Source organism: Molothrus aeneus, chromosome 25 (assembly GCF_037042795.1).
Source record: "Molothrus aeneus isolate 106 chromosome 25, BPBGC_Maene_1.0, whole genome shotgun sequence".
Classification (NCBI taxonomy): Eukaryota; Metazoa; Chordata; class Aves; order Passeriformes; family Icteridae; genus Molothrus; species Molothrus aeneus.
In genome coordinates, this window is record NC_089670.1 from 5,273,709 (window position 1) to 5,300,974 (window position 27,266).

The 27,266-nt window shown below is 46.8% G+C and overlaps 1 protein-coding gene across 3 annotated transcripts in view; it reads right to left on the reverse strand.

The window, feature by feature from the left end:
• Positions 1 to 658: 658 nt before the first annotated feature.
• The window catches only part of TMEM94 (transmembrane protein 94), a 51,073-nt gene continuing 24,465 nt past the window's right edge, over positions 659 to 27,266 (reverse strand). For 2 of the 3 annotated variants that reach the window (XM_066565800.1, XM_066565799.1), the window contains 22 exons: positions 23,801 to 23,857; positions 21,873 to 21,977; positions 21,103 to 21,267; positions 20,659 to 20,868; positions 20,174 to 20,489; positions 19,271 to 19,444; positions 15,993 to 16,095; positions 14,587 to 14,804; positions 13,221 to 13,402; positions 12,883 to 13,021; positions 12,144 to 12,259; positions 11,191 to 11,290; positions 9,693 to 9,801; positions 8,968 to 9,157; positions 8,083 to 8,160; positions 7,609 to 7,694; positions 7,066 to 7,147; positions 6,240 to 6,394; positions 5,870 to 5,964; positions 4,678 to 4,771; positions 4,266 to 4,436; positions 659 to 3,430 (listed from right to left, as the gene is read on the reverse strand). In XM_066565800.1, coding sequence (XP_066421897.1) covers positions 3,358 to 3,430; positions 4,266 to 4,436; positions 4,678 to 4,771; positions 5,870 to 5,964; positions 6,240 to 6,394; positions 7,066 to 7,147; positions 7,609 to 7,694; positions 8,083 to 8,160; positions 8,968 to 9,157; positions 9,693 to 9,801; positions 11,191 to 11,290; positions 12,144 to 12,259; positions 12,883 to 13,021; positions 13,221 to 13,402; positions 14,587 to 14,804; positions 15,993 to 16,095; positions 19,271 to 19,444; positions 20,174 to 20,489; positions 20,659 to 20,868; positions 21,103 to 21,267; positions 21,873 to 21,977; positions 23,801 to 23,857 — 3,018 coding nt within the window. In that variant the 3' untranslated portion in view covers positions 659 to 3,357. The remainder of the gene's footprint in view (positions 3,431 to 4,265; positions 4,437 to 4,677; positions 4,772 to 5,869; positions 5,965 to 6,239; positions 6,395 to 7,065; positions 7,148 to 7,608; positions 7,695 to 8,082; positions 8,161 to 8,967; positions 9,158 to 9,692; positions 9,802 to 11,190; positions 11,291 to 12,143; positions 12,260 to 12,882; positions 13,022 to 13,220; positions 13,403 to 14,586; positions 14,805 to 15,992; positions 16,096 to 19,270; positions 19,445 to 20,173; positions 20,490 to 20,658; positions 20,869 to 21,102; positions 21,268 to 21,872; positions 21,978 to 23,800; positions 23,858 to 27,266) is intronic. The other variant, XM_066565801.1, reaches the window with a different exon arrangement.

Consider the following 27,266-nt stretch of genomic DNA (forward strand, 5'->3'; position numbering starts at 1 on the left):
CAAACTTGTCTCCTACTGCGTGAAGTCCATTGAAGATCAGCTTTATCCTGTCCCTTGAGTGCTCCAGGGTTCCTCATTCTCCCCTGGTGAGTCCAGTCACCCCCCCCGAGGTTAATGTTCAGTGTGAGTCTCACCACCACGACAGTAACATGGTGACAGTGCTGGTGTCCCGGTGTCCCAGTGCCCAGCTCTGCCCATGTGCCACCTCCACCATCCCCATGTGCCAGGCAGAGCATTCCTCCCTCTTCCTGCCTGCTCAGAGTGTGCCCACTGTCACTCCAGTCCTGCTTTGCTCATGACAAGCAGCCCAGGCCTCCTTATCCCACCACCGCTTGTCTCCAGTGCTCCCAGTGCCTTTTCCAGCTGACCCCAACCTTTCACCCATCCAAAGAGATTCACACTGTGCCTCCAGCCTCAACTGAAGCAGTGCCTGGGATCCAGGAAACCAAACTTACTTTGTAAGAAGAGGCTTTCAGAGATGGACAGATTTACCCAAAGCTGAGCAGAAACTGGGAAAAAGGCCAGAACTGGATCCCAGGAGCATCAAGCTCTCAGGCTGTGTCCCTTCAACAGGACAATCACACCCTGTGACCCCAGCAGCCACAGACATTTTTACCTCCTTCCTTTGCTGGGTGCAAACTCGTTCCCAACTCTTGGGTGTGTTATCCAAGACAATCATTTATTGCCATTCATATACTGGATGCTTGTGGGTCTGGGTTTGTTTCTTTTTTTTTTCCTTTTTTATACAATTTACAATTTTTAATACAAATGAAATATTTTTACATACATCCCAAAAAATTTAATATAAAATATACAGCATTTAAAAACATCTTGATGTAGGAAATTTCCTTCTGAAGCCATGCACTCTTACCCTTAGACACTTCAATGTCTGAGGGAAGGGTGGCACTGTCAAGACCATCCTAAAGGCTCCATTCATACACTTTAGCTCCCTCCAAGTCTAGCTGGGAAAGGAGGATGCAGGAAAATAAACATTTGTGATCACCCAGAGGAGGAAATCTTGAAGGTGCCTTCTCTAGAGGAAGGTGGAGCCAGCAGGAAGCCCTGGAATCTGCTGCTTTTTAACACCTACAACAGTTCATGGCACAGGACAAGAGCTGAGGTGTGGGTGGGGGCACAGCTGGGACAGCAGTGAGCAGCTCTGTGCTGCCTCTGACTCCAGCTCAGCTTGGCCACAGAGATCATATCCCACTTGTGATCCCACCCTGGCATAGGGAAGGAAAGCTGATTTCTCAGGGGCCAGGTGTCACAGATCTGGAGCTGGCATTCAGTGAATTGAGGCTGAGAAAGGTGCAGGTTGTTCTCCCTGAGCCCTGCAGGTGCCAGGGGAATGAGGGCACAGTCCAGCCTGGCTGGCAAAGGTGGGCAGACACTGCTGTGGTGCAGAGGAGGAGCCCTGTGCTTCCCCAGGGAGCTGCTGGCTCCCTATCCTGTGCAATCCTGCCAGCATGGGATCTCTACATCCACCCCCAGCTGCAGGAACTGGGTCCAGGGCTTGGAACACCCCCAGCTGCCCCCTCCAGCATCCTCAGTGTGTCCCCAGAGCTTAGGGGTTGGCTGTACCCAGCTCTGCTCCTCTGCCAGCCCCACAGCAGGGTGAGGGTATTGCTTAGAGACACTCAGCCATGTCTGTGCTCTCTGGTTATGCTGAAAAGTGAGGAAGACAAGGTGGTGCAGCAGAGCAGAGCCTGGGGGTTCCAGCCAGCTCTCTGCCTGCCCAGGAGGGATCAGCTGCCACTTGTTAATCTCAGGTACCAAAGAGGAAGTAACAGCCAAATACTGTAGTGTTAATGTTGGGACCAAAATCAGGGCCAGGATTTACCAGCTTTAGTCAGTGTTTAGGATTAGAGTCAGTATCTCCATGACCTGCAAATATTCTGGTAGCCAAGCCTGTGTGCTCCTGTGTGGCCCTTGGCTGTCAGCCCACAGCAGGACCAGTGTTCCCAGTACAGATGGGGTCTGGTCAGAGCTCAGGAGCTTGTGTGCTGCACTGGGGCAGATCATGGTTTGCCAGAGCCCTCAGGGGAGGGTGCCCCCAGGCAAACGAAGAGACCTCCAGAAAAACACTGAGCAGATGTTGCCCAGGGAGGCTGTGGCTGCCTCATCCCTGGAATTGTTAAAGGTCAGGTTGGACAGGGCTGGAGCACCCTGGGATAGAGGAAGGTGTCCGTGCCCATGGCAGGGTGCCCATGGCAGGGGGTGGAACAAGATAAGCTTTAAGGCCCCTTCCATCCCAAAGCATTCTGTGGTTCTGTGTGAAGGCATTAGCACAGAGGGGAGAGACTTCCCAGCACTATATCACAGACAGACATGATTGGGCGGGGTTCCCTGTGCCTTAGGGAGCAAGAACTGGATGCAGCACAATCCTGGGACTGGGAAAGGAGCCATTCACCAGCTCTGTATTAGTCACAACTGCAAGTTGCAGATATCCTGCCTGGAAAGACATCCCCTCCCTCTAAGGCAGGATAGTCAGGGCTCAGGCTTTATCTCGAGCTGTGGTTTTCTCAAGCAGGCACATTACTGAAGCAGAACAGCAGTTCGGATCACAAACAGGAGAACAGCTACAAAACCTCTCTGGGGGTTGTTAAAGAACATAAAAGCTGGTTCAACAGGGCTGCAGGAAGCTGAGCCATGCTGGCTCCCTGCAGGCAGGCAGAGCTGCCCTCCCTCGGCACCAGATCACAGGCGGCTTTTCCCAAAGCCCTTCTCATCTCTCTTCTGACACAGCCAGCACATGGCTGTGACAGCGACACTAGAGGGCAGGGTTGGCCCAGCCCGGCTGTCCAGAGACCTGTTCCCACTGTTCCCTCGGGAATGTGAGCTCCCAGCACTCTGGGGACTGCAAGAGGAATGGCTCCTTTGCCCCGGACACAGGGCAGGGAGGCGGGGAGGGCATGCACAGGCACGCACACACGGAGAACAGGCTGAAGTGGAAAACCAACATGAGTTTCAATAGAGAGCTCCTGCTTCAGCAACCCTACTGGTCCCAGATTCTCCTGCCAGGCCCAGGAAACCCATCTGTTCACAAAGAGGAAAGGAGCCGCTTCATTTTAGCATCACCATGATACTAACAAATACCTCCAGTAATAAATAAATAAAGGAAGAGCAGCCTGAACAGGCACCAGAGCTTGCAGGTTCCTGTGAGGGTACCTGGTAGGCTGGGAGGGGGCTGCATACCTGTGGGGGGATCCCTGCCTGGGCCCTGGGAAGGTGCAGGTGTAGCTTTGCCAGGAGGCTGCCTGGTTTGCATGTGTGATGGAAAATTCCCTGAGCCTTTGGTGCAGCCACTCTCCCAGTGGCTGTTTGGCCCTGGCTCCAGGGAACTTGAGTTGGGTGTTTTTAAAATGGCGAATTCATCCCCAATTTGGTTTCAAACTGCAACTTCTGCCTCTTTTGGTAACGGACACGGACCCTGGAGAAGAAGAAAGAAGACAGTCAGTATGCAGAGGGGTGAAAGCTAAGACTGTTCCACTGCCATTCCTGAGCTGCTAGCCCCAAGAAGCAGGGAAGCCCCTATCCTGGACCCTGTGGTAGCCTGGGAGGGGAATCAAATCCAGAGAGCAACCCATGGTCTCAGTCCTACCCCATGCAGCTAAATCCCATCTCCAGGGACACCAGACACAGCACAGAAAGGTCCAGAAATCCTCTGCAGGAACTGAGATGGTGTCTCCATCCCCATCAGGGTTCCCTGTAATCCCAGCTTTTCCTCCCCAGCCCATTTCCTGAATCAATGTTCATCAGTGTTGACTCCAGCTCTGGCTGCTCCCTGTGCTGGGAAGAACAGCCAGTCACTGCCTGCTACTCATTCTTGGCTTCAGCCACTTCCCGTGAAAACGAGTCCCACAGTCCAGGCTCTGTGTGAAGGCACATTTCCTCTGCTGTGATTCAATGCCTCTCTGTCCTCATGGGACAAGATGGAGAGAGCAGCCCTCCCCAGTTCCATACTGGTGTTGCACAGACCTTGGCTGTCTCCCTCCCTTTGGTCTGAGATAAGGAAATTTTGTTCTCCCTTCCTGCTCCCAATCACTGCCACTGCCCTTCTGTGACCCTCCTTCCTCCCCTGTGCTTCCTCCCTGGGAGGTGGAGCGTGGGCCTGCACACAACAGCCAGGTGATTTACACAATGCAGTCAGCTTTTCCTTTTTGTTCCCCACCCTGTTCCCTGGGCATCATTATAATTTGCAGCTCAAGGCCAGGCTGGAGGGAGGCTTCAGCCCTTTCTCCCCATCCTTCCTACAACCCCCATACCTGATTTCATGCAGCTTGACAACCTCATTGATGATGACCACAAGGACCAAGGAAAGAAAACCCAGGAGCCACGCGACCGGAGAGATGGAGACGTGGTTAAAGGTCAAAGAAGAGTTGAGGTTTTCCCAGAGTTTCAGGTCCAGCACAGTCTGTGCCACTTGCCCCAGCACTCTAAGATTAAGAACAGACACAGCAAATCTCAGCAGACCTGACAAGCTTCCCAGGATCTGCAGATCAGGGTTCAGGCCCAGATGAAATGCTCACACCAGAAACCCTTCACCAGTTCAGCAGTGGAGATCAAATGCCATGTACTTGATTCTCCTCAGCACCAAGAAACTGGTGCTGGAGTGGGCCTGGGGCCCTCCTTGCTCCAGCATCCTGGAGCACCTTCCCAGGGCCTGTGGGTACTCACACAACAGCCACAGTGAGCGTCCACCAGCGGTTGGACAGGGGGCTCTTCTTCCACAGGGGCTTGGTGCGATGCACGTGGGTGATGGATATGAACACTGCAGACAAAAGGGGATTATTCAGCATCACACACAGATACAGCACTTTACAAGGTACATCAACACCTGTTACTCCTAAGGGATATGGGGTTCATGTCCTTGGAACCAGCCTACCGTGTGGGGTTCTTTCAGACCAGGCTCCTCACAGCAATTCCAAGCCCCTGGAATGCAGCTGGGGCAGTGCAGTGGTTGTACTGCACACCACTGCTCACTGTGAGGTTGGTTCACAGCCTGGGAGCTAAAACAGAGCAGGCAAAAGCCTGGGTCTGGGGAGTGGGGCAGGGGTGGGTGTGCCCTTGGTCCTGGGCTGCAACAGAGGAAAGCTCCAGCCCAGAGAGAGATTTAGCCAGAGACCCAGGGCTGTCTGTACAGGACCCAGCATTTGCTCAGCTGCCAGGCAAAGCACCCCTGCCTTGCCTTGGTGTCTGAGGGACAAAAAAGCACAGCAACCCACTCTCTCCAAAGACAGAGATCAAATCAGGAAGCATTTCTGTTGGACTGGACACCTGCACATGTCAACACACAGTGCTCTGCCCAGCACCATGGGACATAAGGGACAGGGAGCTGAGACCCTTCAGCATTGTCAGGGAGCTGCTGGACCCACCCTGCCAGGCAATGGGTGCAGGTGATGAGGGTCAGCCAGGAGCTGGCCCCACACCCCTCCAGAGGGTTTAAAAAGGCTTCCAGCTCTCCAACAGTCACAGCTGCATCACTCCCCTTTGTGGGAAGGCAGTGGGGTACTTCACAGAACAGCAGCAGGGATATAAATGCTTTTGAAGGAGGGAGTATTTTTGGAGAGCTCCACGTGCTGCTACTAACTTTCCAGAAGGCAAAAGGGATTTGGCTCTTCTAGTGAGACTGGACAGAACCAGCACTTCACCAGACTGGTAGGAAGCAGAATCAGTTCTGAGGGTGTTGTCTTTAATCTGCCAGGGTAGTGTTTAGTGAGACAGGGGGATCTGTGCCTGTGCTGTGAGGCCACTGCAATGTCTGCTTCTATCAGGGAGTTTGTGCTCTGGCATAGGGGGCAAACAAAGAGACAGAGGATGCAAGCTTTTCCCCAGAGCAGAGGATGGGGTTCTGGGAACAGGGACTTACCTGTGTGCAAAACAATCAGGCCAGCTGTGAGCTTCTGGGCTACCAGGAGAGCATTGGAAAATGTCCCAAACCAGTCAGGAGCACCATAAGCATTGCTAGTGAACGAGAGGACACAGGAGAGTCAACAGTGGACACTTAACTGACCTGTTCCCACCAGGGCCATGTCCTCCTTTAACTGCTGAGGAATCTGTGGGTGAGCTCAGGCTGTCCTGGTGGTGACACGGAGGTGACAGTGGGCAATGATGTAGCTGTCAAGGCTACAGCCCTGGTGGGTCATGGAAGAGGCTGAAGCTTGTTAGAGGACTGGAATCAGTCCTCCTTGGAAAGGGCAGGAGCAGTGGGGATGTGTGTGCCAGGCCCAGTTCCTCACCTGTGCAGCATGATGGAGGAGCAGGCTGTGAGGTTGAGGCTGGTCGTGTTCACCCCTTTGCAGGACTCATGCAGGGTGAACCCGAAGCAGATGAGGCAGGAGCAGATGGTCAGACTGAATTTCAGCAGGAAGCAGAGCAGGAAGTAGTGCTGAGTCTGTGAAAAAGGAAAAGGAAGGAGGATGACATGGGCATGTCATTGGTACAACCTCCTCCCCATGACCATCAGAGAAGCAGTGGCTGTAGTACAGATGAGATGCTGCCCTGAGGATCTGCTTCAGGCATGCTGGAACAGGAAATTGCCTCCTTGGCTCTGCCATGGATCAATTCACTGAGCAAGCTAGGAAGGCAGAGTGTCACAAACACATTTTATGAAAAATCCTTTCCTTAGGATTTTTTCTCCTGAGAAGCTGAGAGGCCTCAGAAACAAAATGTAAATAATGATTATCTGCTGCTGTGGAATGCAACAGGTGCATCTTTGATTGGTCCATGGTTGTTTTTAATTAATGGCCAATCACAGCCCAGCTGTCTCGGACTCTCTGAGTGCCACAAGCTTTTGTTATTTATTCCATTCTCTCCTTTCCTTACAAGCCTTCTGATTAAATCCTTTCTTCTGTTCTTTTTTTAGTATAATTTTAATATAATATATATCATAAAATAATAAACCAGCCTTCTAAAACATGGAGTCAGACTCTCATCTCTTCCCTCATCCTGGGACCCCTGTGAACTCCACCACAGCACAGGGCCTCAGCTATGGCCTCCCACCAACACTGGGACAAAACTGAAGAGAAAAATATGTGGACAATTTAAATCTGAGGGCCCACCTACCTTCTTGGGAATGGAAGTCAAGTTTTTTCCTGTTGCCATGGTCATGATGGAGCTGTGGGGAGGCTTGCCCAGGAGCGAGATACTGGAGAAAGGTAAGTTAAGTGTCTCAGTTATGAGTTCAGGCACCAGAGCTATTGTGCTTTTATCTAACATTTGAACCCAAATAACCTCCTCAGACTGCTTGAAGCATTGGCACTTATCTTTACATACGCTATAAAAGGTGTTATTCATGGCAGGTGCAGACAGAGAGAGAATTGACTTCCAAATGTATAAGGGAGAAAAAAACCACTTGTGGTACCTTGGCCTCTACCTGACACCCCCAACTTTCCATCACACAAGGCAGGGGTGAACACAGCAGCACACAAATGCTCCTGTCACTGTTTCCAAGCACTTTGTCAAAGCAGGTGCTTGGAATAATCCCTGCACCCTTCTCAGCATGCTGTGGGTGAAGTCAGCTTTCTTTCAGCATGGACACAGCGAGGCTGAGAGAGTGCTCTGTGCATCCTGGGGGGAGTGGGAGGAGATTCCACCTGACAGACTCACCTGAGCAGTGGGTAGCAGAAACAGGAGAGCCACACAATGTCTGTGGTACTGAGGATGGGGGGCAGCTGCACCAGGCAGGAGAGGAACTGGACAGAAACAACACAGAGTGAAGAGCATGAACAGTGCTAGGACAGACTTGTCACCCAAAATGCTGCTGCCTTCCCTGAAACACTGGGATGAACTGGTAACTGGGCTGCCACTGCACTGCCCCTCCATATGTTCCTGTGGCAGGAGCTGCAGGGGATGCTTTTCTCCAGGGAAAAAGGATTTGAAGGTAAATGTATGAGGATCAGGGACAAGGGGCAGCACAAGCTGAGATCACCAAGTCTCCATCTGTAACTTCCCCACACACTGTGCAAACCTGACTGAAGGCCACGTTCCTCCCTCGAGGCTGCCCTGCTGCAGCCACCCAAATCCACGTGAGCCCTCCTGTCCTCTGAGCTAAACACTGTCCCCAGCCAGGCCAGGACTCACCTGAATGACAACCAAGGTCAGCTGGCACTGCAGCAGGAAGAGGAAACACTTGCGGATCCCGTAGGTTGCATGCCTGGCCTGGAAGGAAGGACAAGCCCTCAGAGCCCTGCTGGGAGCAGCTGCCAGCCAGGAGCAGTTACTGGCAGGCAGGGACAGAACATTTGGCCTGCAGGGGAAGTGGGAGGGGAGAGGAACTGGACACACTGAAAGGAAAAAGGGAAGGTCTCTTGCCTACATGGAGAGGTTCTGAAGGAAAGGCAGGATTTAGCCAAGGGGTAAGTTTGTTTAAACTCCTGGCTTTTCTGGGGTTATGCTTCTCCTTAATACTGCATTGTTGCCTGGGTAGGGATCTCTGCAAGATTATACTTCATCCAGATGAACAATATTCATGTACTGTTGCCATAAAGCACCATTTCCAATCAATACCTACACCTTGGACCAGGAGGACCAGGCAGGAGGATTCTCCCTCTTGTGCTTCCTGGACAAAGGCCAGGAGTGTCACCCTGTTCTTCTAAGTTCTTCTAAGCCTTCTGATGTTTACATTTTTGTAATAGAGTTTCTCACACACTTTTCATGTAAATAATGATTGGTTTGAATTCCTTTCTGTAGGAGGAGAAATTTGATGGACTGTTGGTTTGACAAGTGTGGCTAGAGAGGTGGCAACTTCATCCTCCAATCTATGGTCACTTTTGAAAGTCTATAAATATTGGAGTTCAGAAATAAACTACGCTCCTTTTACCTTGGACATTCCAGCTTGTGTGTGTCGTTCATTTCGTGTCCTACTGTGACACAGGAGACACAAGCAAAGCTCCTGCTGGCAGCACTGTGGGCACCTTAAGCACAATGCTGGTGTGAGCTCCTGGCTCTGGGGATTGCTGGGCTCACCTGCTCTATGAGCCTGATGATGCTGGTGCTCTCCTCCTGGCGGAAGGACATGGAGCAGGGCAGGCTGTTGAGCTGCCCTGAGAGCTGCAGTGGGGTGAGCTCCTCAGAGCCATTGCTCAGGGTGGTGCTGGTGGCATAGCCAAAGGTCTCCCAGGAGCAGCGGGATGGGTAGAGAGGGTCCAGGGCTATGCTGCAAGCACAACACAGAGCTGTTATGAAAGGCCTCATCCCAGAAAGGAAACTGTCTCACTGCAGTGCAGCTTGGAAGGTCACTCTGTGCTGTGCCATGCTCTGTATACCTTGCTCAGGTAGAGAAGCCTGAGCTAGAACATGAAATTAGGATCAAACTCCCTAGAGTTCATTTATTCACAGAGAAATAATGAACATATTTGGGTTTGTGGCACAAGGTCATCAAATTGGCTGATCCATGGGGTACTTTCACTCTTTCACCAATGGAAAGGATCTGTAATGGCAGTTGGGGCACAACAGTCCAGCATGTAAGAGACTATCTTCCCTTCAGACATGGAAATACCTCTGTGTGTCAAGGACCACAATGTAAACAGACATCCCCATCCAATATCCCAACTCTCCCTCTTGTAGACCCAATTGGACAGAGCAATTGTGAGCACCTCCCTGCACAACCCACAGGTGTGGTGTGACCCATGGCTGGGTACTTGCTACGATGGAGGCAAAGGCAGCTGGAGGAGGAACAGACCCTGCCCCACCTGATATCACTCTGCAGGAAGAGGCAGCTGTTCCGAAGGTTGGCAGAGCTTCCCAGACAGCAGGTCACCTCCCCATACTCCTGCATGATCTTGATCATCTCACACATGGCTGCAGAGGGACAGAAGGAGCAATAGTGTGTTATGTCATTATGCACACAAAAATGCAGTGTTTCACACTCTTTCCAATCTGGGTAACAAACAGATCCTTTAAAACTGCCCCATCATCACTGTGTACATTGAGATCCACAGTCAAAGCTCACAATTAGAAAGTTAATTACCTGCACACCAGGTGCTCTATCTACCTGCCACTGCAGGAATTATCTGTGGTTCACAGAACTATGACCCAGAGATTTGCATCTCCAGCACGCCTCTTTCAGATCAGAGCTGCAGGCATAGCCTGGGTACATAAAACACCTTCAGCACCAAATGCTCTTGTTAGAAAACAGCAGAAATGAAATAAACCTAAATAATTCAAACTGAAAATGAATACAGTGTTTCAAACTCAGCAGTACATCACTAGTGGTGTTGCAAGTCTAAAGGAAGGGAGGGAATGTAACAAACCACTCCAAAAGCGGTGCCACATGTAGCCATACTCCCTGTTCCTGCACTCCCACCCACCACCACCTCTACCCTTTATCAATATGTTTATTGACATCCCTGGGGCCTCTTAATCAAAGCTGCTGTTTGATTTGATTTTAGTTCTGTAGCTCCATGCACGGTGCTCTGTGTATACATGGATTTTCCAGAATGCTCCAGGCAAAAAAACCCCAAGCCTCCCCTCTGCAGATTCCCTTGTAAACACCCTCACTAAATGCCTGGTGCACAAAGACTGCAGCACACTGAGGGGTTGGGTCAAGAGAGGAGCTGCCACTTCTGTCAGAGAGAGGAAATTTGGGCACTAAGAGTGAAGGCAGACTGGACTGTGATTGACATGCTGGAAACTGTGACCAGAGGTACTAAAATGGCAAATCATAGTGATGCTCCACACACACTGGAGATTTGGCAGTCATTTGCCAGTTGAGCACTCAGCCCCTTTCTTTAAGTAATACCTCAGAGAGAGAAAAATTTTGTCCTTTCTGTTTCCTGCAATCAAAAACTGCAAAGCAGCAGAAGGTGTTAACAGCAACTGCCAGGGGAACATTCTTCTGGAAGTGATTTCCAAGTTATAGAAGAGCTGTGAGCAGAGATCAAAGTCTCCTGGTACACTGATAACACTTATTTAATGAAAGGCAGTAGCATTTTGGATGTTTGCTTTTGTGTCTCTTATGAATGCAAATTGAAAGGGTTCTCAGCCCAATTCAGCAGCTGGACAACAGCTGCACTAAAATTCAGTTAACACCTGGCTCCCCACAGGTACCGACAGAGGGTAATTAATATCAATAAGTCCTTCTAAATTTCTGGAATGTATCCCCTTCCCTTCATCCATGTCCACACTTGGATGAGCCAGACCAAGGAGTTGGGGAAGAATTCATGGACAGGAGTAGGAAAGGCCACTCACTCTCTGGAGTGCAGTCTGTGAACAGGGGCACCAGCAAAGGCACGTTGTCAATGTTCTGGAGGTGAGGTCTCACCTGGTGGATCCCCCGGGGGAGTTTGGCCTGAAAAAGAGAAAGGACAGATTAAGAGGGGATGTGAGAGAGAGGCATTTCAGAGAGAACTGCTGAAATGAGAATGATGATTCCTAGAATTATGCAGCTTCAAGATCAGATACAAATTCATGTTCCAGCAGATAGAACTGGCTTTCCCAAGGCACTGCCTGAAGTTTTCTGATAAAGTTCTACACTGACCTGCCAAGCTGCCTATGCTTGCCCTCAGGATTTGTAAGGTCAGTGTGACAAACCTGTGCTCAAGGATTCCTGAGGACTTTTTGCCTGTGTGGAGAATCTAGTCAGACACATCTGCTGTCTTCTAGCAACTGCATCTATTTCAATTGCAGCCACATCAACCTGCAGCAAGGCGAGAAGGGGTCTTGCCTTCTAAAACCACGCCTAAAAGATTTTTTTGATCTGTATCTCTGATATTCCTGTAATCTCTGCTGAGTACACGTGAGGTCTTTCTGAAGCAGGAAGAGCTTGTCTCACACTGACCACTGGGCAGCACCAGTCTGTGGCTCACAGCTGGAGGAGAGAGTGTTTCTTCTGTCCGCATGGAAAGTGGGGATGTTCCCACTCCCTGCCCAGCCCATGAAACCTGAGATGCAGCTCTCAAGGTTACCCCATGTTTGCTAACCCCATTCCTAAACTCCTAAGCAAAGAGCTGTTCAGCAAAAGTAACTAACTGAGAGAATCCCAAATTTCCCAGGCTCTAGATACCACGATGGAAGAGGGTGAGAGAAATCAGGAGTCCCAATGGAAACCAATCTCCTTTGAAAATGAATTTCTTTTGAGAGTACTGAGGTGACACTCCTGCCCATGACAACAGCAGAAGGTGTACTGGGAGAGGGGCCCTCACCCTGTTGCAGTCCTCCAGGAAGCTGGGGATATCACTGTCTGTTGGCTGGAAGCTGATGAGATCCGAGTGCCCTTCCTCTTCCATCAGCAGAAGCCCCTCCACATCATCTCGGGAAACTGGAGCAGAGAGGAGCGGCATAAACAACAACCCCAAACCTGCCTGTGCCACCCCTGTGCCACCCACGTGGGACAAGCACGTGGCACTGCAGAAGCCAGGAAACGTGAAGCCTGATTTTCTGGGTTAGCAACACTCAGATCTCCCACTCAGTCATATAAAATGCAGTATTTTTAGATGACTAATCTGTTCAGAGGCAGATATGTGAGCCTAGTCTCTGCTCTTTTGAGACATGATACTTTATCTGTTCTGCTGTCCTTCTAGGGAAGAGAATAAAGAAATCCCAGCTGAAGTAAGAAAAAAAAAGAGTAATGGACAGGGAAGTGACCTTCAGTGCCTTGACCAGGGCCCCAGCAAGAACCAGAAGCACTCATGAACACATAAATTCATGGCACTGGTGCATAGAAGGATGTCTATTTCCAAAAACTTGGTACTGGCTGGCTAGAAAGGCTATAAATGTAAAATGATGTCGCTTAGACACACACGCACTTGAGGCCAATCCAGTTTTGTGCTCAAAGCTCTGACAGATCAAGTGTCTGGTGTGGACACAGGAACCTATGAATGGATTTAGAAGAACCACCCAGGAAAGAGATGGCATTCAGAGTGGCCAAGGCACAGTTCTTACCCTGATGGAGGTCATCATGCAGGGAGCCAGCATGGCTGGGGCTGGATGGGGGGATCTCTGAGCCAGGCACATCACCATTGGGTGTTAAGGATATGTGGCAATTCCAGCCAGTCTCCAGACCCATTTTCTCAGCAAACACCTGTGGGTGAGCAGACAAAGGGTTTTAGAGTGGCTGCCCAGGCCAGAGCACTGCAGACTGATGCCATACTGAGCACAGGTACCTTCTGGACTCATTAGTGGGCTGAATCAGATTAACCTTAGATTGCACTGGAGCTAAACTCTCCAGTCAGACAAGCAGGGGCCATGCAAGGTCAGGGGGTTCAGCAAAGACATCTTACCTTGCTTTTGAGCTCATCTTCCAGGGAGAAGTAGACAAAACGAATGCAGGCATTGACCAATCCATCAATGAGGCGGACAATGTCAAGGCGGGCCTGATACTGAGATGAGACCATTCCCATGAAGATCTGTCCACTCAGAGCCTGGATACAGTCTTCCTTCTCCATCACTTCCCCAATCCCTTCTTCAGGCATGCAATCCCATTGAGACATGGGGGCCCACATGTGCATCAGACAAAGGCCACGTGGTGGGGAAGCCACCAAGGTGACACGCAAGGACACGGTATCCAGACACAGAAATGTGCAGGAATACAAACACAGGAGGGAAGATGAAGAGACATCCATTTGTCCCAGCACATCCAGTCACAGAAGTGGTTTCAGGACATCCCCACACAGGAGACCAAGAACACAAGTGGGAAACAGCAAGCATGAAAAGGAAAAAGATAAAACAGAAGGCAGGGATCAGTTACAAGGAATTTGGGTAGAAAGGTCAAGGATGTACGCTTCATAATGTTCACATGTGCATTTTAAACACATCCTACTGTGCCTAAACAACATGATAAGTCTGGCTGAGGCACAGTGGCATCAGAGCACGAGGGGCTGATGCAAAGGAACTGAATCATGCTCCTTGCAAACACTTCCAAAAAGCCTGCAAAGGCTCTTTGACAGGGTTCCTTCACCATCACCAGAAGCCAGTGGTGAATGGGGGCTGGATGCAGCATGAAGAACAAAATAATAAAACACTTCACATAATTGCAAGGCTTGCCACAGGTGGAATGCAAAATTATTCTGAAAACAGTCACAACTATTCCTAACTGTTGGAAACCCCACTAGTCACATTTTACAGAATGTGAGACCAAGGCAGAAAGAAGATAAGACTGGTTTTCCAAAAGAGCCTCCTGGATTTATGTAATGGTATGTGCTTCCTTCTCAGTTTCCATTGCTGTTCTGAAGGACTTGTACATGTCATGTTCATCTAGTGGGAATCAGTTCCTTCAGTACAGCAACAAAATCTATCAAGGAATAATAGTTGCATAGCACTATACATTTCAATCCTTTGAAAAGCCCATCCCATGTGATTTCCATAAAATCAGACAAATAGCAAAACAAGTACTGAAATATCCAGAAGTCTTGACTCTCTGTAGCCTACTTTAGAAACAGACTTCCCACAAGAAGAATTTCTCTGTAAGCTTCAATAACTTAACTAGAAATACCCCTACCAGCTGCCACATCATTACTTCCTCCGAAAACCCATCTACTTCAGAAACTCTTCCTTCCAAATTTCCATCTGCTACTCTGAATAACAATGTTCTTACAGCTCTAGGCTGATCAGATGCAGCCCCTGGGCCAGCAGCAGAGACACACATACCATCTGAGCTCCAGCTGTTCCTGCGGCTGCTCTGTTTGATGGGAGTGGTGCCGGGGAGGTCGCAGCAGGTGAAGATCGCGCTCTGCCCCGGCACCTGCACCAGCTCGATGCACTTGCCATTGAGCTGGGAGGACAGGGCACAGTGCATGGGCTTGTAGGCAAAGGCAGAGCAGTATCCTGACAGGCAGGCTCGCTGGTAGAAATCCAGCACCTTCTTCCTATGTGGAAGAGGGAAAAAACAGGCAAAGTTAGCAAAATTGTGCCACATTTCTGACAATACAGAAATGCTGTAGTTCCATGTATTTGGAAAAACGTCTTCCATAAAGAGTGGTTAGAAGTCTGAAGAAGCCTTTCCCTACTGCTTCTGCATTCTCCAAGCTGCAGGCACTGCAGAGCAACAAGAACACATTCCAACAGGGGCAGTGGTGAATGTTTATGTTTGCTCATCAGATTGATGGGTATGAACACAGAGCTCTTCAAATATACTTATTAATATAATATGCTCTATATGGCAGCCAGATGACTCCAAGAAAGTTCATTGCATGACAGCAGAAGCTTAATTCATCAGACTTAATTTATCTCTAGGGGGATAAACACCAAAGAGGGAACTGACAACTCTGACAACAGGATCTATGGCAGAGATGGTTGCAGGAGCAGACTTTTCTCCTATCCCCTTTCAGAGTCTGGGTCCCAGGAGCTGTATTTAGTCAACATTCAGTAACTGAAATAAGGTAAAGTTCCTTCTCTAAGCTGAATTCACAAAGGTAACAAATCAGACTATACATCAGATTTTTAATTTGCTTGTAACATGATCAATATTCCAAAAAGGATAAGTGCCATTTTTTTCACACCTGAGGATAAGCAGATTAGAAGAACAATGTGAAAAGTCAGTGAAACTAAACATTACTGGTCTGCTGTGCCAATAGGAACAGCAATTCAGCCTGCAGATGAAAATGCAGCACACACTGTCAGATATTGCAGCAGGACTCCAAGAGCATGATGCATTGTGTGGACTGGTTCAGGCACAATTGATCATTTTGCATTTCATGTAAGACAACACATTTTTCTTGAAAAGCAACAAAAAATTCTCTGCCACCAGCATGACCTGATTATAATTCAGTCCTACTACACAGTACAGTCAGAATCAACTTACAAGAGGACAATATCCCAACAGATACAGTGAGAAGTGGCTTGCTCTTCCAGTGCAACTGAATGCTTGTTGCTATCTAATCTCTTACATGCTATGGTAACAATTAATTACAAGCAGAGATGGCTCATGTTCATAACCTACTTGAAGCTCTTAAAAAGCTAAACAAGCATCACAAAAAGAATTTTAACAGAGTGACCAGGTTCCCTCTGCATTTTATTTGCAGCTCCTGAATGCCCCAAATGAGAAAGCTGCCCACCTGTCAGAACCAGAGAGGGGGTAGATATCAGTACCATCCCAAAAGTCAGTGCAGGCCTCAAGGATGATGTCAGCTGTCCCATGAGAAAACATCTGCTCAGTGCCTGAAGTGTAGGAGAACAATGAGTCAGCATCACATATACAGCTCCCAGGAAGGGACATATCACACCAGCTGCTCCCTTATTTGTTAAAACATGAGTGTTCCCACAAAATGCTTTGATGCATTCCATATTTCCCCTTTTCCTCTGCTCAAAGTCTTCAGTCTCCATCAAGAAATTGTTCAGGATTGATGATGCACCTGCAACTGCCCTTTGTCTAATTGTAGGTTCAAACAAGGCTGTGATAAAATATGAGCCATGTAGTCCCTTCCTATTCTCCCCTTACCCTGTGTATCAATCCTGCTACTATAAAGGTGGGATAGTATCTTGTTCCTGCATCCCACAGAGCAGAAGAGAAATTCCTTTGTGCCTCTTGTCAGGAAAGTACAAGCAGCAGTGATGAGCCTACAGGGATCAAAGTCTGCCTATGCTGCAAAGTGCATTCATTTCTAGGCCAGACATGGAACTAAAGGGTAAGAGCTATTCTTGAATACTTTTCATTCAAGTAGCAGAAGATAATTTGACAGTGTGACCCGCCAGATAACAGCCTGTTTCACATTTTCACCCTGAAAATGTGTTAAATCAGGATGGTCAAAAGTTCAATATAAGGGACTCTAAAAAAGTAACTCATCTTTAGAGAAGAACTGAAAATCAACGGACACCACAGCTTGTCCTGGTTTTCCTTCTCCCCCTATTTTAGTTTTTAATACAGACTCAAAATCTCTTATTCCTTCTTGTAGTCAGAGGTGTCAAAAAGTTTTTCTCTGAGGTGTGTGACATCCCTGATGCAGGTCCCAGGCACAGGACACAAGTTCAAGGACGTGGGGCTGTCTCCCCTCCACACCTCCTGCTCCCTCTCATTTGTATCAACCCATTAACATTTCCTGCACGTAGAGTCTCCCTTCCCTCCTCCAGCTGCTCTGTGACTTTACCCCCAATAGCTTCAAAGCTGAGCTAATGAAAAAAAAAAAAAAAACACCAAAGAAAAACCATTGCCAAGAAAAATGAGCCCAAAGGCTTCTTGCAGGCCTTGTTGCTGACTGCTAATGCTCACACTGGCTGGTGAAACCCAGAGCCAAGAATATCCCCTCAACATAAACCAGCCAGGGACTTCAGGAACACCGGAGGATTTTCCAAAACATAGCAGCTCTCTGCTTTTGCTATAAATAGTCATCACAAGCCAAGTTTATCAGCATAACAAACCTCCAAGACGAATAAGAGCTGTGTGTGAAAGAAGGAGCCTGTCTCAGGGACACAAAGGAGCACTTGTGCAGAGCTCTGGTTAATTTTATTGTATAAACACATAATCCTTCCCACCTTGCTCCTAAGGTCAGATAGTCCTTGCTCAGAAAGAGGGAACAAGAGATGTTTATCCATGCAAAACCTATGTCCTGGACACAGAGCAAGAGCTTGCAATGACCACATGCACAGATGTACCCACGCTCATGCCTGTCAGCAACAGCAATCCATTTCCCATTAATTCCCACCAGAATCCAACACCACAGCCCTGCTAAGGGGAAAGTGGCAGTGACAGCAGACACTATCAACTGCAAGGAGTTCACTGAGCTGTCCTTGCCAGTAAAATGAGCTCAGTCTTTTCCCTTCCCAAATGATGAACTCTCAGGCCAGGATTTCTCTGGCAAAAGGGGGAAAAACGAATGAATAGGGCAGGGGGTATGACAGCCATTCATGGCTGCTGGGACTCATTGGGGAGAACCAAACTGCTCCAGCTGAGCCAATGAGACAGATCAAAAGGAATGGAGCAGTGCAGCTCCAGCACAGGAAGAGAGATGGTATCGAGCCGTTTTCCTCAGTGGAATGCATCGTGAGCACCTCATTTCCATGTGGTTACTATGGATCTGGGATGAACACTGCCAGATGGTGAGACATGTATTTCAATAGAATAGTAAGGGAACATACAGATAAGCTGCCTCCTATTTCTGCTACAGCTGTAAAATTTATGTATCTTGCTTTGACTGCAGCATGTCATGGGAGTGGGTGGATTCCAAGATTTATTCACAAATAATGTGTGGAGAGAGGCAAGTTATGATCATCTGGTCTGACTTCTGCATAAATAGAGCCATTTGACTTCATCCAATGTTATCTGCACAATCCAGTATTTCTGGTTCTAAAATGGCAGTATTTTAGGAAATTTCAAGGGACAAGACTATTGTGTGAGAGGTGTTCCAATGGTTAACTAAACCCAACTGGCAAAATTCCTCTTAGAATTTACTCTAGACAGGATAATCCAGGTCACACCTATTTGTCTGAGCTCCAGGCTCTAACTTAAACCGTTTAAAATTGAGGATAAGGAGTTGAAATGAGGCAACATTAAAGGTTTTTTCTCTACACTAAAAATCTCAGCATCAAAACAATTCCTACTTACAAAGGCTAGGTAGCAGCAATAAGAACAAATGAAAAAGCTCCTCCCCAGATAAAGACAAAAATTTAAGAAGAAGTGGGTGAGAGAAGACAATTTAACCTGGTAAAACTCTGGCCAGCACAATGATCATATTTCAGATTCAATATTGAACATATGTCAACTCTAGAGAGCCAAGTTCAGTCAATTTAAGGAATTACAAAGAGACTAAGAGCTCTGACAGGCAAGCGGTTCAATCTTTCTGAGGTGCTTTAAGACCTCAACCAGCTGTACATCCTTTCCATCCTAGCCCATTCCTCTGAGAGCAGGAAGGCGTAGAAAGAGTGGAGAAGTCTGCATGACTTCAGGTTTATATTCATGGTCACTGTGAGTTTGCATGAGAGTTTTGTGATTTCTTATTAGCATGCAATATAGGAGTGTGCAATGTAATACACTAGACAACTCACAAAGACATTGGTTTATGATTTATCAGAAGGATGAACATTATTAACTAAAACCCAAAGTGATATTCAACCTTGTGCAGTATTAGTTTCACTACCATCATGAAGTCTATTAAAAACCCAATAAACCCATACCACACTCTGTACTGCCATTTGTTCACAGAAAACAGGTCTACTATGTGCTAGCTAAGATATTTAAAAAAAAATTATTTGTGATTCTGGAGTGAGCCAAGGCTGGGAAGAATTCCCCCCCTCAGAATACCACAGATGATCACTGAGGTTTGTCCTGACATTTTCTGGGCTCTCTGAGGAAAAGCTCCCCCTGTGCCAAGTGGATGCCCAGAGAAAAAGGCAGCCTTACTGGTAGTGGTGTCCTTCACAAACAGGTTAATCATGTGGCTCAGGGGGGGTCTCCTCTTGGTGATGGATGAAAGCTTCCCCAGGATGGTTTCCTTCACCATCTCATCACTTGGCAAGCGGTACAAAGCCAAATAGTTCTCCTGCTTGAAGAGATCTTTAGCACCTGGTGTGAAACCTGAAACATGAACACAAGGAGAAGGAAAATCAGGCTCTAATCAATGCAAAAGGGAAGTCCCTTCTCCTGTTTCTGTGCCACCCCCTTTGCCTGTGCTCATTCTGACACCTCCGCAGCAATTGAACTGTGCTCACAGTTGATCTATGTAAATATGGCTCAAGATCTAGGATGAAAAACACTCATAAGGACAAGATTAGTAATTACAGTGTTCATGCTCTTGTTTACTGAGGAGAGTAACTGTGACATCACAGGACAGGCACAGAAGTGAGTTCAAGTTTCCAGTTTTTAATCCTAGTGTTACCTCTAACCTCTTACTGCCCCTATGCCTGAATTTTCCCATGTGGAAAATGAGCTGAGGTACATCCTTTATCCCCAAACACCCTGTAAAGCCCTACAGTAAAGACAGGACAGATATCTGTTCATTAGCAGCTATTCTTTGTCTCCTAATGAGACTGACAGACTCACACCAGGAGAATATGAAGCCTAGCCAGGGCTGGCTGGCACTATCCTTGATAACATTTGTTCCTTGGATAGCACTGACAACGTCAGAACTTGCCAAAAGCCATCTCTTTAATAAACTCTTTTGGCAACCAAGCAACAACAGAGTCAGCTCTGTATTTCCACCTCCTCAGCAAACAGGACTGGGGAAATATTCTCATGCTCTCCAAGGATGAAGTGTCCATTGACAGCTCTGATTTCTCCATGTCTGTTCATCCAGTTCCTCCTCACCTATCAGCCTGGCAAGCTCACAGAGGCCCCAGGGCACGTGGACAGGCAGCACAGCATTGTGAGTCTCCTGCAGGGCGATGTTGCAGAGGTGGTCGGAGAAGCGGCACAGCCGCTCGGTCACGCCGGCGTTGCACAGGTTGAGCAGCACGTTCAGGCCCAGAGGCTTGAGGGAATTCAGGTGCATGTGCCAGTTGGAGTCATCAAACTGGATGCAGGAGGGGTTCTGCTGGTCTTGGGACAGGCTGAGCATCTCCAGGTGGTAGTCACACACAAAGTCTTCAGCCTCACAAGCCAACGCCTCGCTGTCCCCAACAACCTGGTCCAACAGGCAGGGAAACTGTAGTTTGTTACAATGAATACAGCCTGAACCTAGAATCCTGCAGGGAATTCCCAGTTAAACCCCCCAACAGTGGGGACTCTATGAGTTTGAGTTTGTGTTACAGCTCCACAAAAGCCTACTTGTGTGCCCCTCCAGTAAGTCTTACCTGAGTATGTTCCTCCTCTCCACCCTCTGTGTCCTTGCTAAAGCTCACATTGGATCCAGAGGGATGTTTGCTTCTGCTGCTTGGCTTTCGGTGGGCAGAGGCTTCAGGAGCCTTTGGAGCATCACCAGACCAGTTGTTCCTCTCCTGTTCATTGGCCATGTGCACTGTGTCTGCCAGGGGGCCAGAGAGCAAAGCATCTCTTTCATGGGGCTGTGGGAGACCAACAGAGCAAAGGGTGCTGATTCAGTGATTCAACACAAGGCACTGCTGATTCACCTGCTGCTTCAGGACTCCTGTAGAAAAGGATCCTTGCTCGCTTCTTCATCTTTAAGCAAATAATTATGGCACAAGACTTCCCTACAAGGGCCCTCTATAATATCACATTGTGTCAGTCAAAGTGTGATTACAGCCAACACACCACATTATGGACTAAGGATCACCCACCTCATCTTCCATCTCAGGATGGCAGAAGGACCTTGTGGAGAGCTCGTCAGTCAGGTCTTCGTGGCTGTCATGAGGTGGTTCCACCTTCCCACTGAAGAACAGAACAGTCTCTGGGCTGGGGTTTGGCCAGGAAAGAATCCCCTGCTTGTCTACACAGCAGAGCACCTAGAACATCCCACAACACCCCCAAGAAAGCAAAATCTTAGTGAAAACATCTGTGTTCATGCATAGTTGTAAATATCATGACTTTAATAAACACATGGGAGGACAGATAAGTCTCTCCTTCACCAACTTGCCCTCTGAAGAAACTGCACCTAATAACACTCCAAGAAATCCAAAAATTCTTTGCTCTAACCAGACTGATAGGTTGTTTAACACCGATTTTACTTTAGCATATTACAAAACTAGGCATGAAGACCAAGGGAAAGAAGCAACTATTCAACCTATTTCACCAGCTAGAACCTTACCAGGACCCAAACCAGCTGGTTCTTGCACAGGAATCAAGAGGATAATTTAACCAGAATCAGAGCTGGAAGATACAGACATCCTGTCAGATGTCACAGAGTATCTCAAACTATTGTTTTAGCCTCTAAATGTGCTTGGACATGACAGGACAGTTATAAACTCTTCTACAAAGACAGGTGCCTGAAGGGTTTCTAATTCCAGCACAGTGAACTGCTTGCAGTCTGTGCTCAGGGAACAATGACATGAATGATGCAAATGAAGCATCCTCACAGGTCTCCTCTTTCTGACAACCCAGCAATACTCACAGTGACAGATCCCAGACTGTGGAGCAAGCTGGAAGTGAAGCTCAGAGTTGGGGATTTGCCTTTTAAAACACAGAGGAAGTGGCTCCAGATACAGCGTATCATTTCCTGAGGAGGGAAACAGAGGACATCAGCCAGTTAGAGACTCATTCAGGGGAAGATGAAGGGAGAGAAGGGGAAAAGGGAGTATGACATTACCTGCTTTCACTTTCAACACAGGGATACACTGTAAGATAGACATCAGTCTCTGTGGGAACCTGTTACCTGATACAGTGCTGGTGTTCTCCAGGAAAAAGCATTTCTCCTCCTTTCCACTGATTGCTAACAGTCAGTCTGATTGTTGAACTGAGAATTCATGAAACTACCTCTTGTCCACCCAAAACCACAGAAATGAATTCTGAAGTGAGCTCATTTCGAGTGAATCAGTTGTCACCTCTTGGTGTTTTTATCCTGAAGCAACTCAACCCCTTGGATTGTGGAGTTTGAGGCCTTTGAGCTCCCACCACCATGCTGCAAATCAGGTAAAGGATGGGGTCCCTGTGGTGAGGTGACTTGCTCAAGGTCACTCAGTGAGGCAATGATTACATCAGAAACAAAGCCAAGGTGCCCTGACTGCTCCATTCTTACAAAGGAATTGTCATGGAACAGAAAGAAGGAGATATTTGGCAAAATTAAAATGTCCCGTTTGGCACCCTTCATTTTCTACTAAGATATGTTTCAGAGGGAGTCTGGATGGCAGTAATCAATCCAAGCACCAGAGCTGTGTGATTTCCTCTGGCAATCCTAAAGCTAGCAAAACCAGGATTGAATTACTGTGTTATTTTAATGCTTTTTAGCTGTTATTCTGGAATACTGTGACTGCAGAGCACTTCACCCAAAGCTCCTCAAATAATTTTCCCTGGATTCTAATGGTTAGTACAGCAGTAAGCTCAAATGCAAAACAATCTGGAGCTATCAACAAGGAAAAAAAAAAGCTATTATTTAAACCAGTTTCTTCTGAGTAAAAATGTTGCAAAAAGAAAGAAAGAGATCTCCTCAACAAGGCAGGTCAGCTAAAATCACCCCCATTTAATATCTGAAAAACATCTCAGCTAAATGATGAACTGACACAGAAAGGCAACAAAATATTCAGCAAAGGAAACACATGTGTGTGCACCCATGTGCACTCCTCTGAGTGACTGGGAGCAAGGAGACATGAATTGATTCTTATCATATCAAGGGATTTTTAATCACTCCTGGAGTCCATCTGCCTCCTTATAGAAAGGGGAATCTGAACACCAGATAGACAGAGAAGTATCTTTCCTCTACCCACCTGTTTAACCTGGATGATGCAATTTATAGTGGCCAGAGTAGTTCCTTCCCTAGAAAAAGGGCTCCTGAATGTTTAATTGCCCCAGCTTCGGAAGCACCAGTAATGTGATTAAGCCTGATAAGAAGCCTATGGAGCAGGATCAGACTTTTTAATAGCCTGAACATCCCATGGTCCCTCTGCAGTTTGGTCTGGGTGCTTCCCTCTGGGTTTTAGTTTTGGCTTCAACAAGGTCTCTCTGGTACAAGCAAAGTACTTCACGTCTTTCAGACACACACCATACAAAGTTTATTTTACTTCTGGAACAGGACTTGAAAGAGGTACTGTCTCCAAGACAGAAAATGTTGATTTCAAACCATTTGCAATATTCAGAAAAGCCCAACTGGACTGAGCATTGAGGTCACCTCAAATTCTAATCAGCACAGCAGTATTTACATGGGGAGGTAGAAGGCAAAGACATGCAACCTGCATGCACAGCAAATTAAAGCAACAAATGAGCGACAATGGACAACTGACACAAGTAAAAAGGGTCTAGCAACAAGCAGGAGATCAGAGAGGAAGGGAAAGGATATCATGAAGTTCTGCAGTGAAGATGGAGGAAAACAATTCATAATAATAGTACCTGAGAAGATACCATCTCTGTGTAGCTGCTGAGAGTGTCCTCTGAAAACTTAGCAAGCTGCAGCAAGAGAAGAGACCAGTTACTATAATTGTGCTCAGAAATGTGCCATGAGGAACATCCTTCCCACAGGATGTGCCTTCAGGGAGGAGAAAGCAGGAGTCCTGCTCTGTGGGAGTCGCTGTACCAAGGCAGACCGATCACTCATCAAAGCAATTACGTCTTTAATGGACTCTGGTTTTATCTACTTGTGAAGCACAGGCAAAGTGCTTGGTGCTGTACACCACAGAGGAACACACAGTCATTACCTAAATGTCTACAGAGAAAATAATAGCAATTAGGCCCAGAGGAGGATCTTTCTGGGTGGTTATTTTTAGTTAGAAAGAGCCAGGATTGAGTGATCTGATTTTAACTTATATGGGTCAGTTATAGGAAGGGAGCTGGAAGATGGACTGGAAAAGCAGGTGTCTGGAACACAATGGACACAGAGGAATGAGGCAATATGAATGGGATGTGGAGAGGAAATGAAATTACAGCAGGGCACCACCACAGCGCTCTTGGAATTACCCTGAGAAATTCACTAACTCAGAAATTTTGCATCCAGCACAAAGATATTCCACACTAGATGTAATTTTGAAAAAGTTTAAATTTAAGTGTATTCACAACCACAAATGACCATGGCAATTACATTTATATGTAAATAAAACTATAGCCCAAATAATAAAGCATTTATCTGGCATTTGAAAAAGGATCAGTTTAACAAAGCCATAAAAAGCCAAGAAAAATATGTCAGAAATCATTTAAACTGAGAACTATGAAGGATAATTAGGAAGTGTTTAAGAATATTTTGTTACAGTTTTAAAAAGCAACAATCCCATAGTAAAATAAGAGACCAGTTTTAAGTGAAAATAGAAGAATTAACATAAAAATAAGGAAAAGTATACCAGTTGGTAATTAAAACCAGACCACTGCTTGTTAAAGACAGTGAAATTGCAAATGACATTGTAGGCAAGGCAGACATGTTAAATAAATATTGCTATTCCTTATTCAGTGATACAATCATACCATATGATAACTATGAAATATTTTCCATTCCAACACCAGCTACAGAAAGTAAATATGTTTAAATTAGCAGGTCTGGACAATGACTGTTACTGCTGATTTTGCAGAAGGCTTGAACTATGGATTAAGTCCCAGTTCAATGGAAGTGGTGCCAATGCCCAAAAAGGGAAGGAGAACCATCCAAGTTACCACAGGACCCCAGACAGACTTTGATTTCAGACAGAATAAAAGAGCAGTTAATATGAAACTCAATTAAAAGAAAAGAAGTGGAATAATAAAATCAGCGCCAAACACCACAACTATACAAGCAGCAAATCTCCTCAAACTATTGTGATATCTTTTTTGACAAAATTACAAATTTGTCTGATAAAAGTACTGCTTTTGACATAGACCATTTGTTAATTTGACTTGATTCTAAATGCTTGACTAGTTTTCTAATGAAAATACCAAAGTAATAAGGCTCATGTCAGATATATTAGAAATAGACTATCTCTGAATGGAAGAGAAACAAAAATTATTTGCAATGATGTGTTACTACCTCAAGCAGAGACAAATCTGGGTATTTTTTTAATAACCTGAGAGAAAACTAAAAACAACATATTACTGATAGAGACTGTAAAGGATACAAAGTTTAGGGCGGGGTGCAATGTAAAGAGGACAGACCACTGTCACAGAACAGTATGGATTGCTTGGGCAGTATGCAAAAACATGTATCCCAACAGGCACAAAACTAAGGCTCTGTATTTAGGTGAAAAAAAAATGGAGGTTGGACTTACAGGATGAGGATTCTCAGAAAGCATTAATGTAGCTGAACAAAGCCTGGCCTTTTAAAGCAGTGGCTGAAAGATCTAATGGGATTCTTTGTTTTACAAACAAGGGAACACAGAGCAGAAAGTCCAAATTATTCTGAAATTTATCAAAAGCACAGCTATTAATGGAATATTTTGTGGGGTTTGAGATTCATAACCCTACAGTTTTCCTGAAACAGTGGAGAAAGCTAAGAGGAATGCCAAGAGAAAAGATTAGGAGTTTGGAAAATATGCTTATAGTGCCTCAAGGTGCTTGAACTGTTTACTTAACCAGAGATGGTAAAAAGGAATGTGAGTAGTTACAACACACCAGAATTTTGATTGATGTCCTCTTTGCTCTTAAATCTACGAGACAAAAGATGTAAATTTTCCAAGGGCTGGAAATCAGATACGGCAGAAATTCCCACTAACAGAGAATGTCCATTTTTAGCAGTAAAGGTAAATAATTACTGACAAAACCTATCAAAGGTAGTACAAATGTTTTCAAACCAACAGCAAATTCTTTTCTAAAAGGAATATTGCTGCAGTGCAACTGTAGTAATGAAACTTGAGGCAGGGGCTTGTTTAGGGGGCACTGGTTTGTGTCCTTTCAGCCAGTCACAAAGGTCACCTCTGGCCTTGAAAAATTTGGAATCAAACAGCTTGAATGATAGGAAGGGGAAGAAGGTGGAGAAGCAGCCAAGTTACCACCAAGTAGGCCAAGTGATTGGAGAGGAGAAGGGTCTTACCTGCTACATTTTGAACAGAGAAGAGAGAATGAAGGAGGGACATAGGGAGGCCAAGTGACTGCCCTGGTCAGGGGGTGAGCGACCAAGGCATGTCAGAGCAGCTGTTCTGCAGCAGCAAGGATGGAGGAGCATGTCTGAGATGCCACAGAAAGAGCTGGCTGGACAGACAGAGTTGCCTGGACAAGAAAAAGGAGAAGACAGGAAAGGAAAAAAAGGAAAGTGCAAGTATGAGTGACAGGGCAAATGGGAATGTTAAGAATGATGAAGCAAGGAAGCCAAGGAGCTCTGGCTTTTCCCAGATGAATTGAGAAGGGAAAGAGGGAGGTTTCAAAAGTAGAAACCAAATGATGCTGAGAATGGGTAGGAAAGGTAACGTGGTGAAAACACTGAGAAGAGATTATAAAGGTGCAAATGCTACTAAGGATTGTAATGTGCCCTTCCTCCCAGGACACAGGCAGCTTAGTCATGTTCAGCTAGAGAGAAAAGAATAGAAACATAGACCCAGGGCCACAGAGGCCAAGGAGGGACAAGAAGGAGAGAGAAACTCTGTTCAAGTAACAGAAATCAGCACAGAAGACAAACATAGCTCAGTGCATCTCACCAGGACAAAAGAAGGGTCACGCAACAGCACATCCAGCTCAGGACCACATCCCATCAGACCACCAAACTCCACTCCCCAAACCAGCACAGCCACCAGAAACTGCTCTGACTCCCTGACCTGCTCAAAGGCCATGTCTGCAAACAAAGCCCCAGAGCCTCAGGAAGGACTGTTCAGCCACCAAGGCTTTGCAGAGGATATGATATATCTCATTCCTTCTCAGTGGCTACACATTGCCCAGTTACAGCCACCACAGGGCATTTATCTCCACA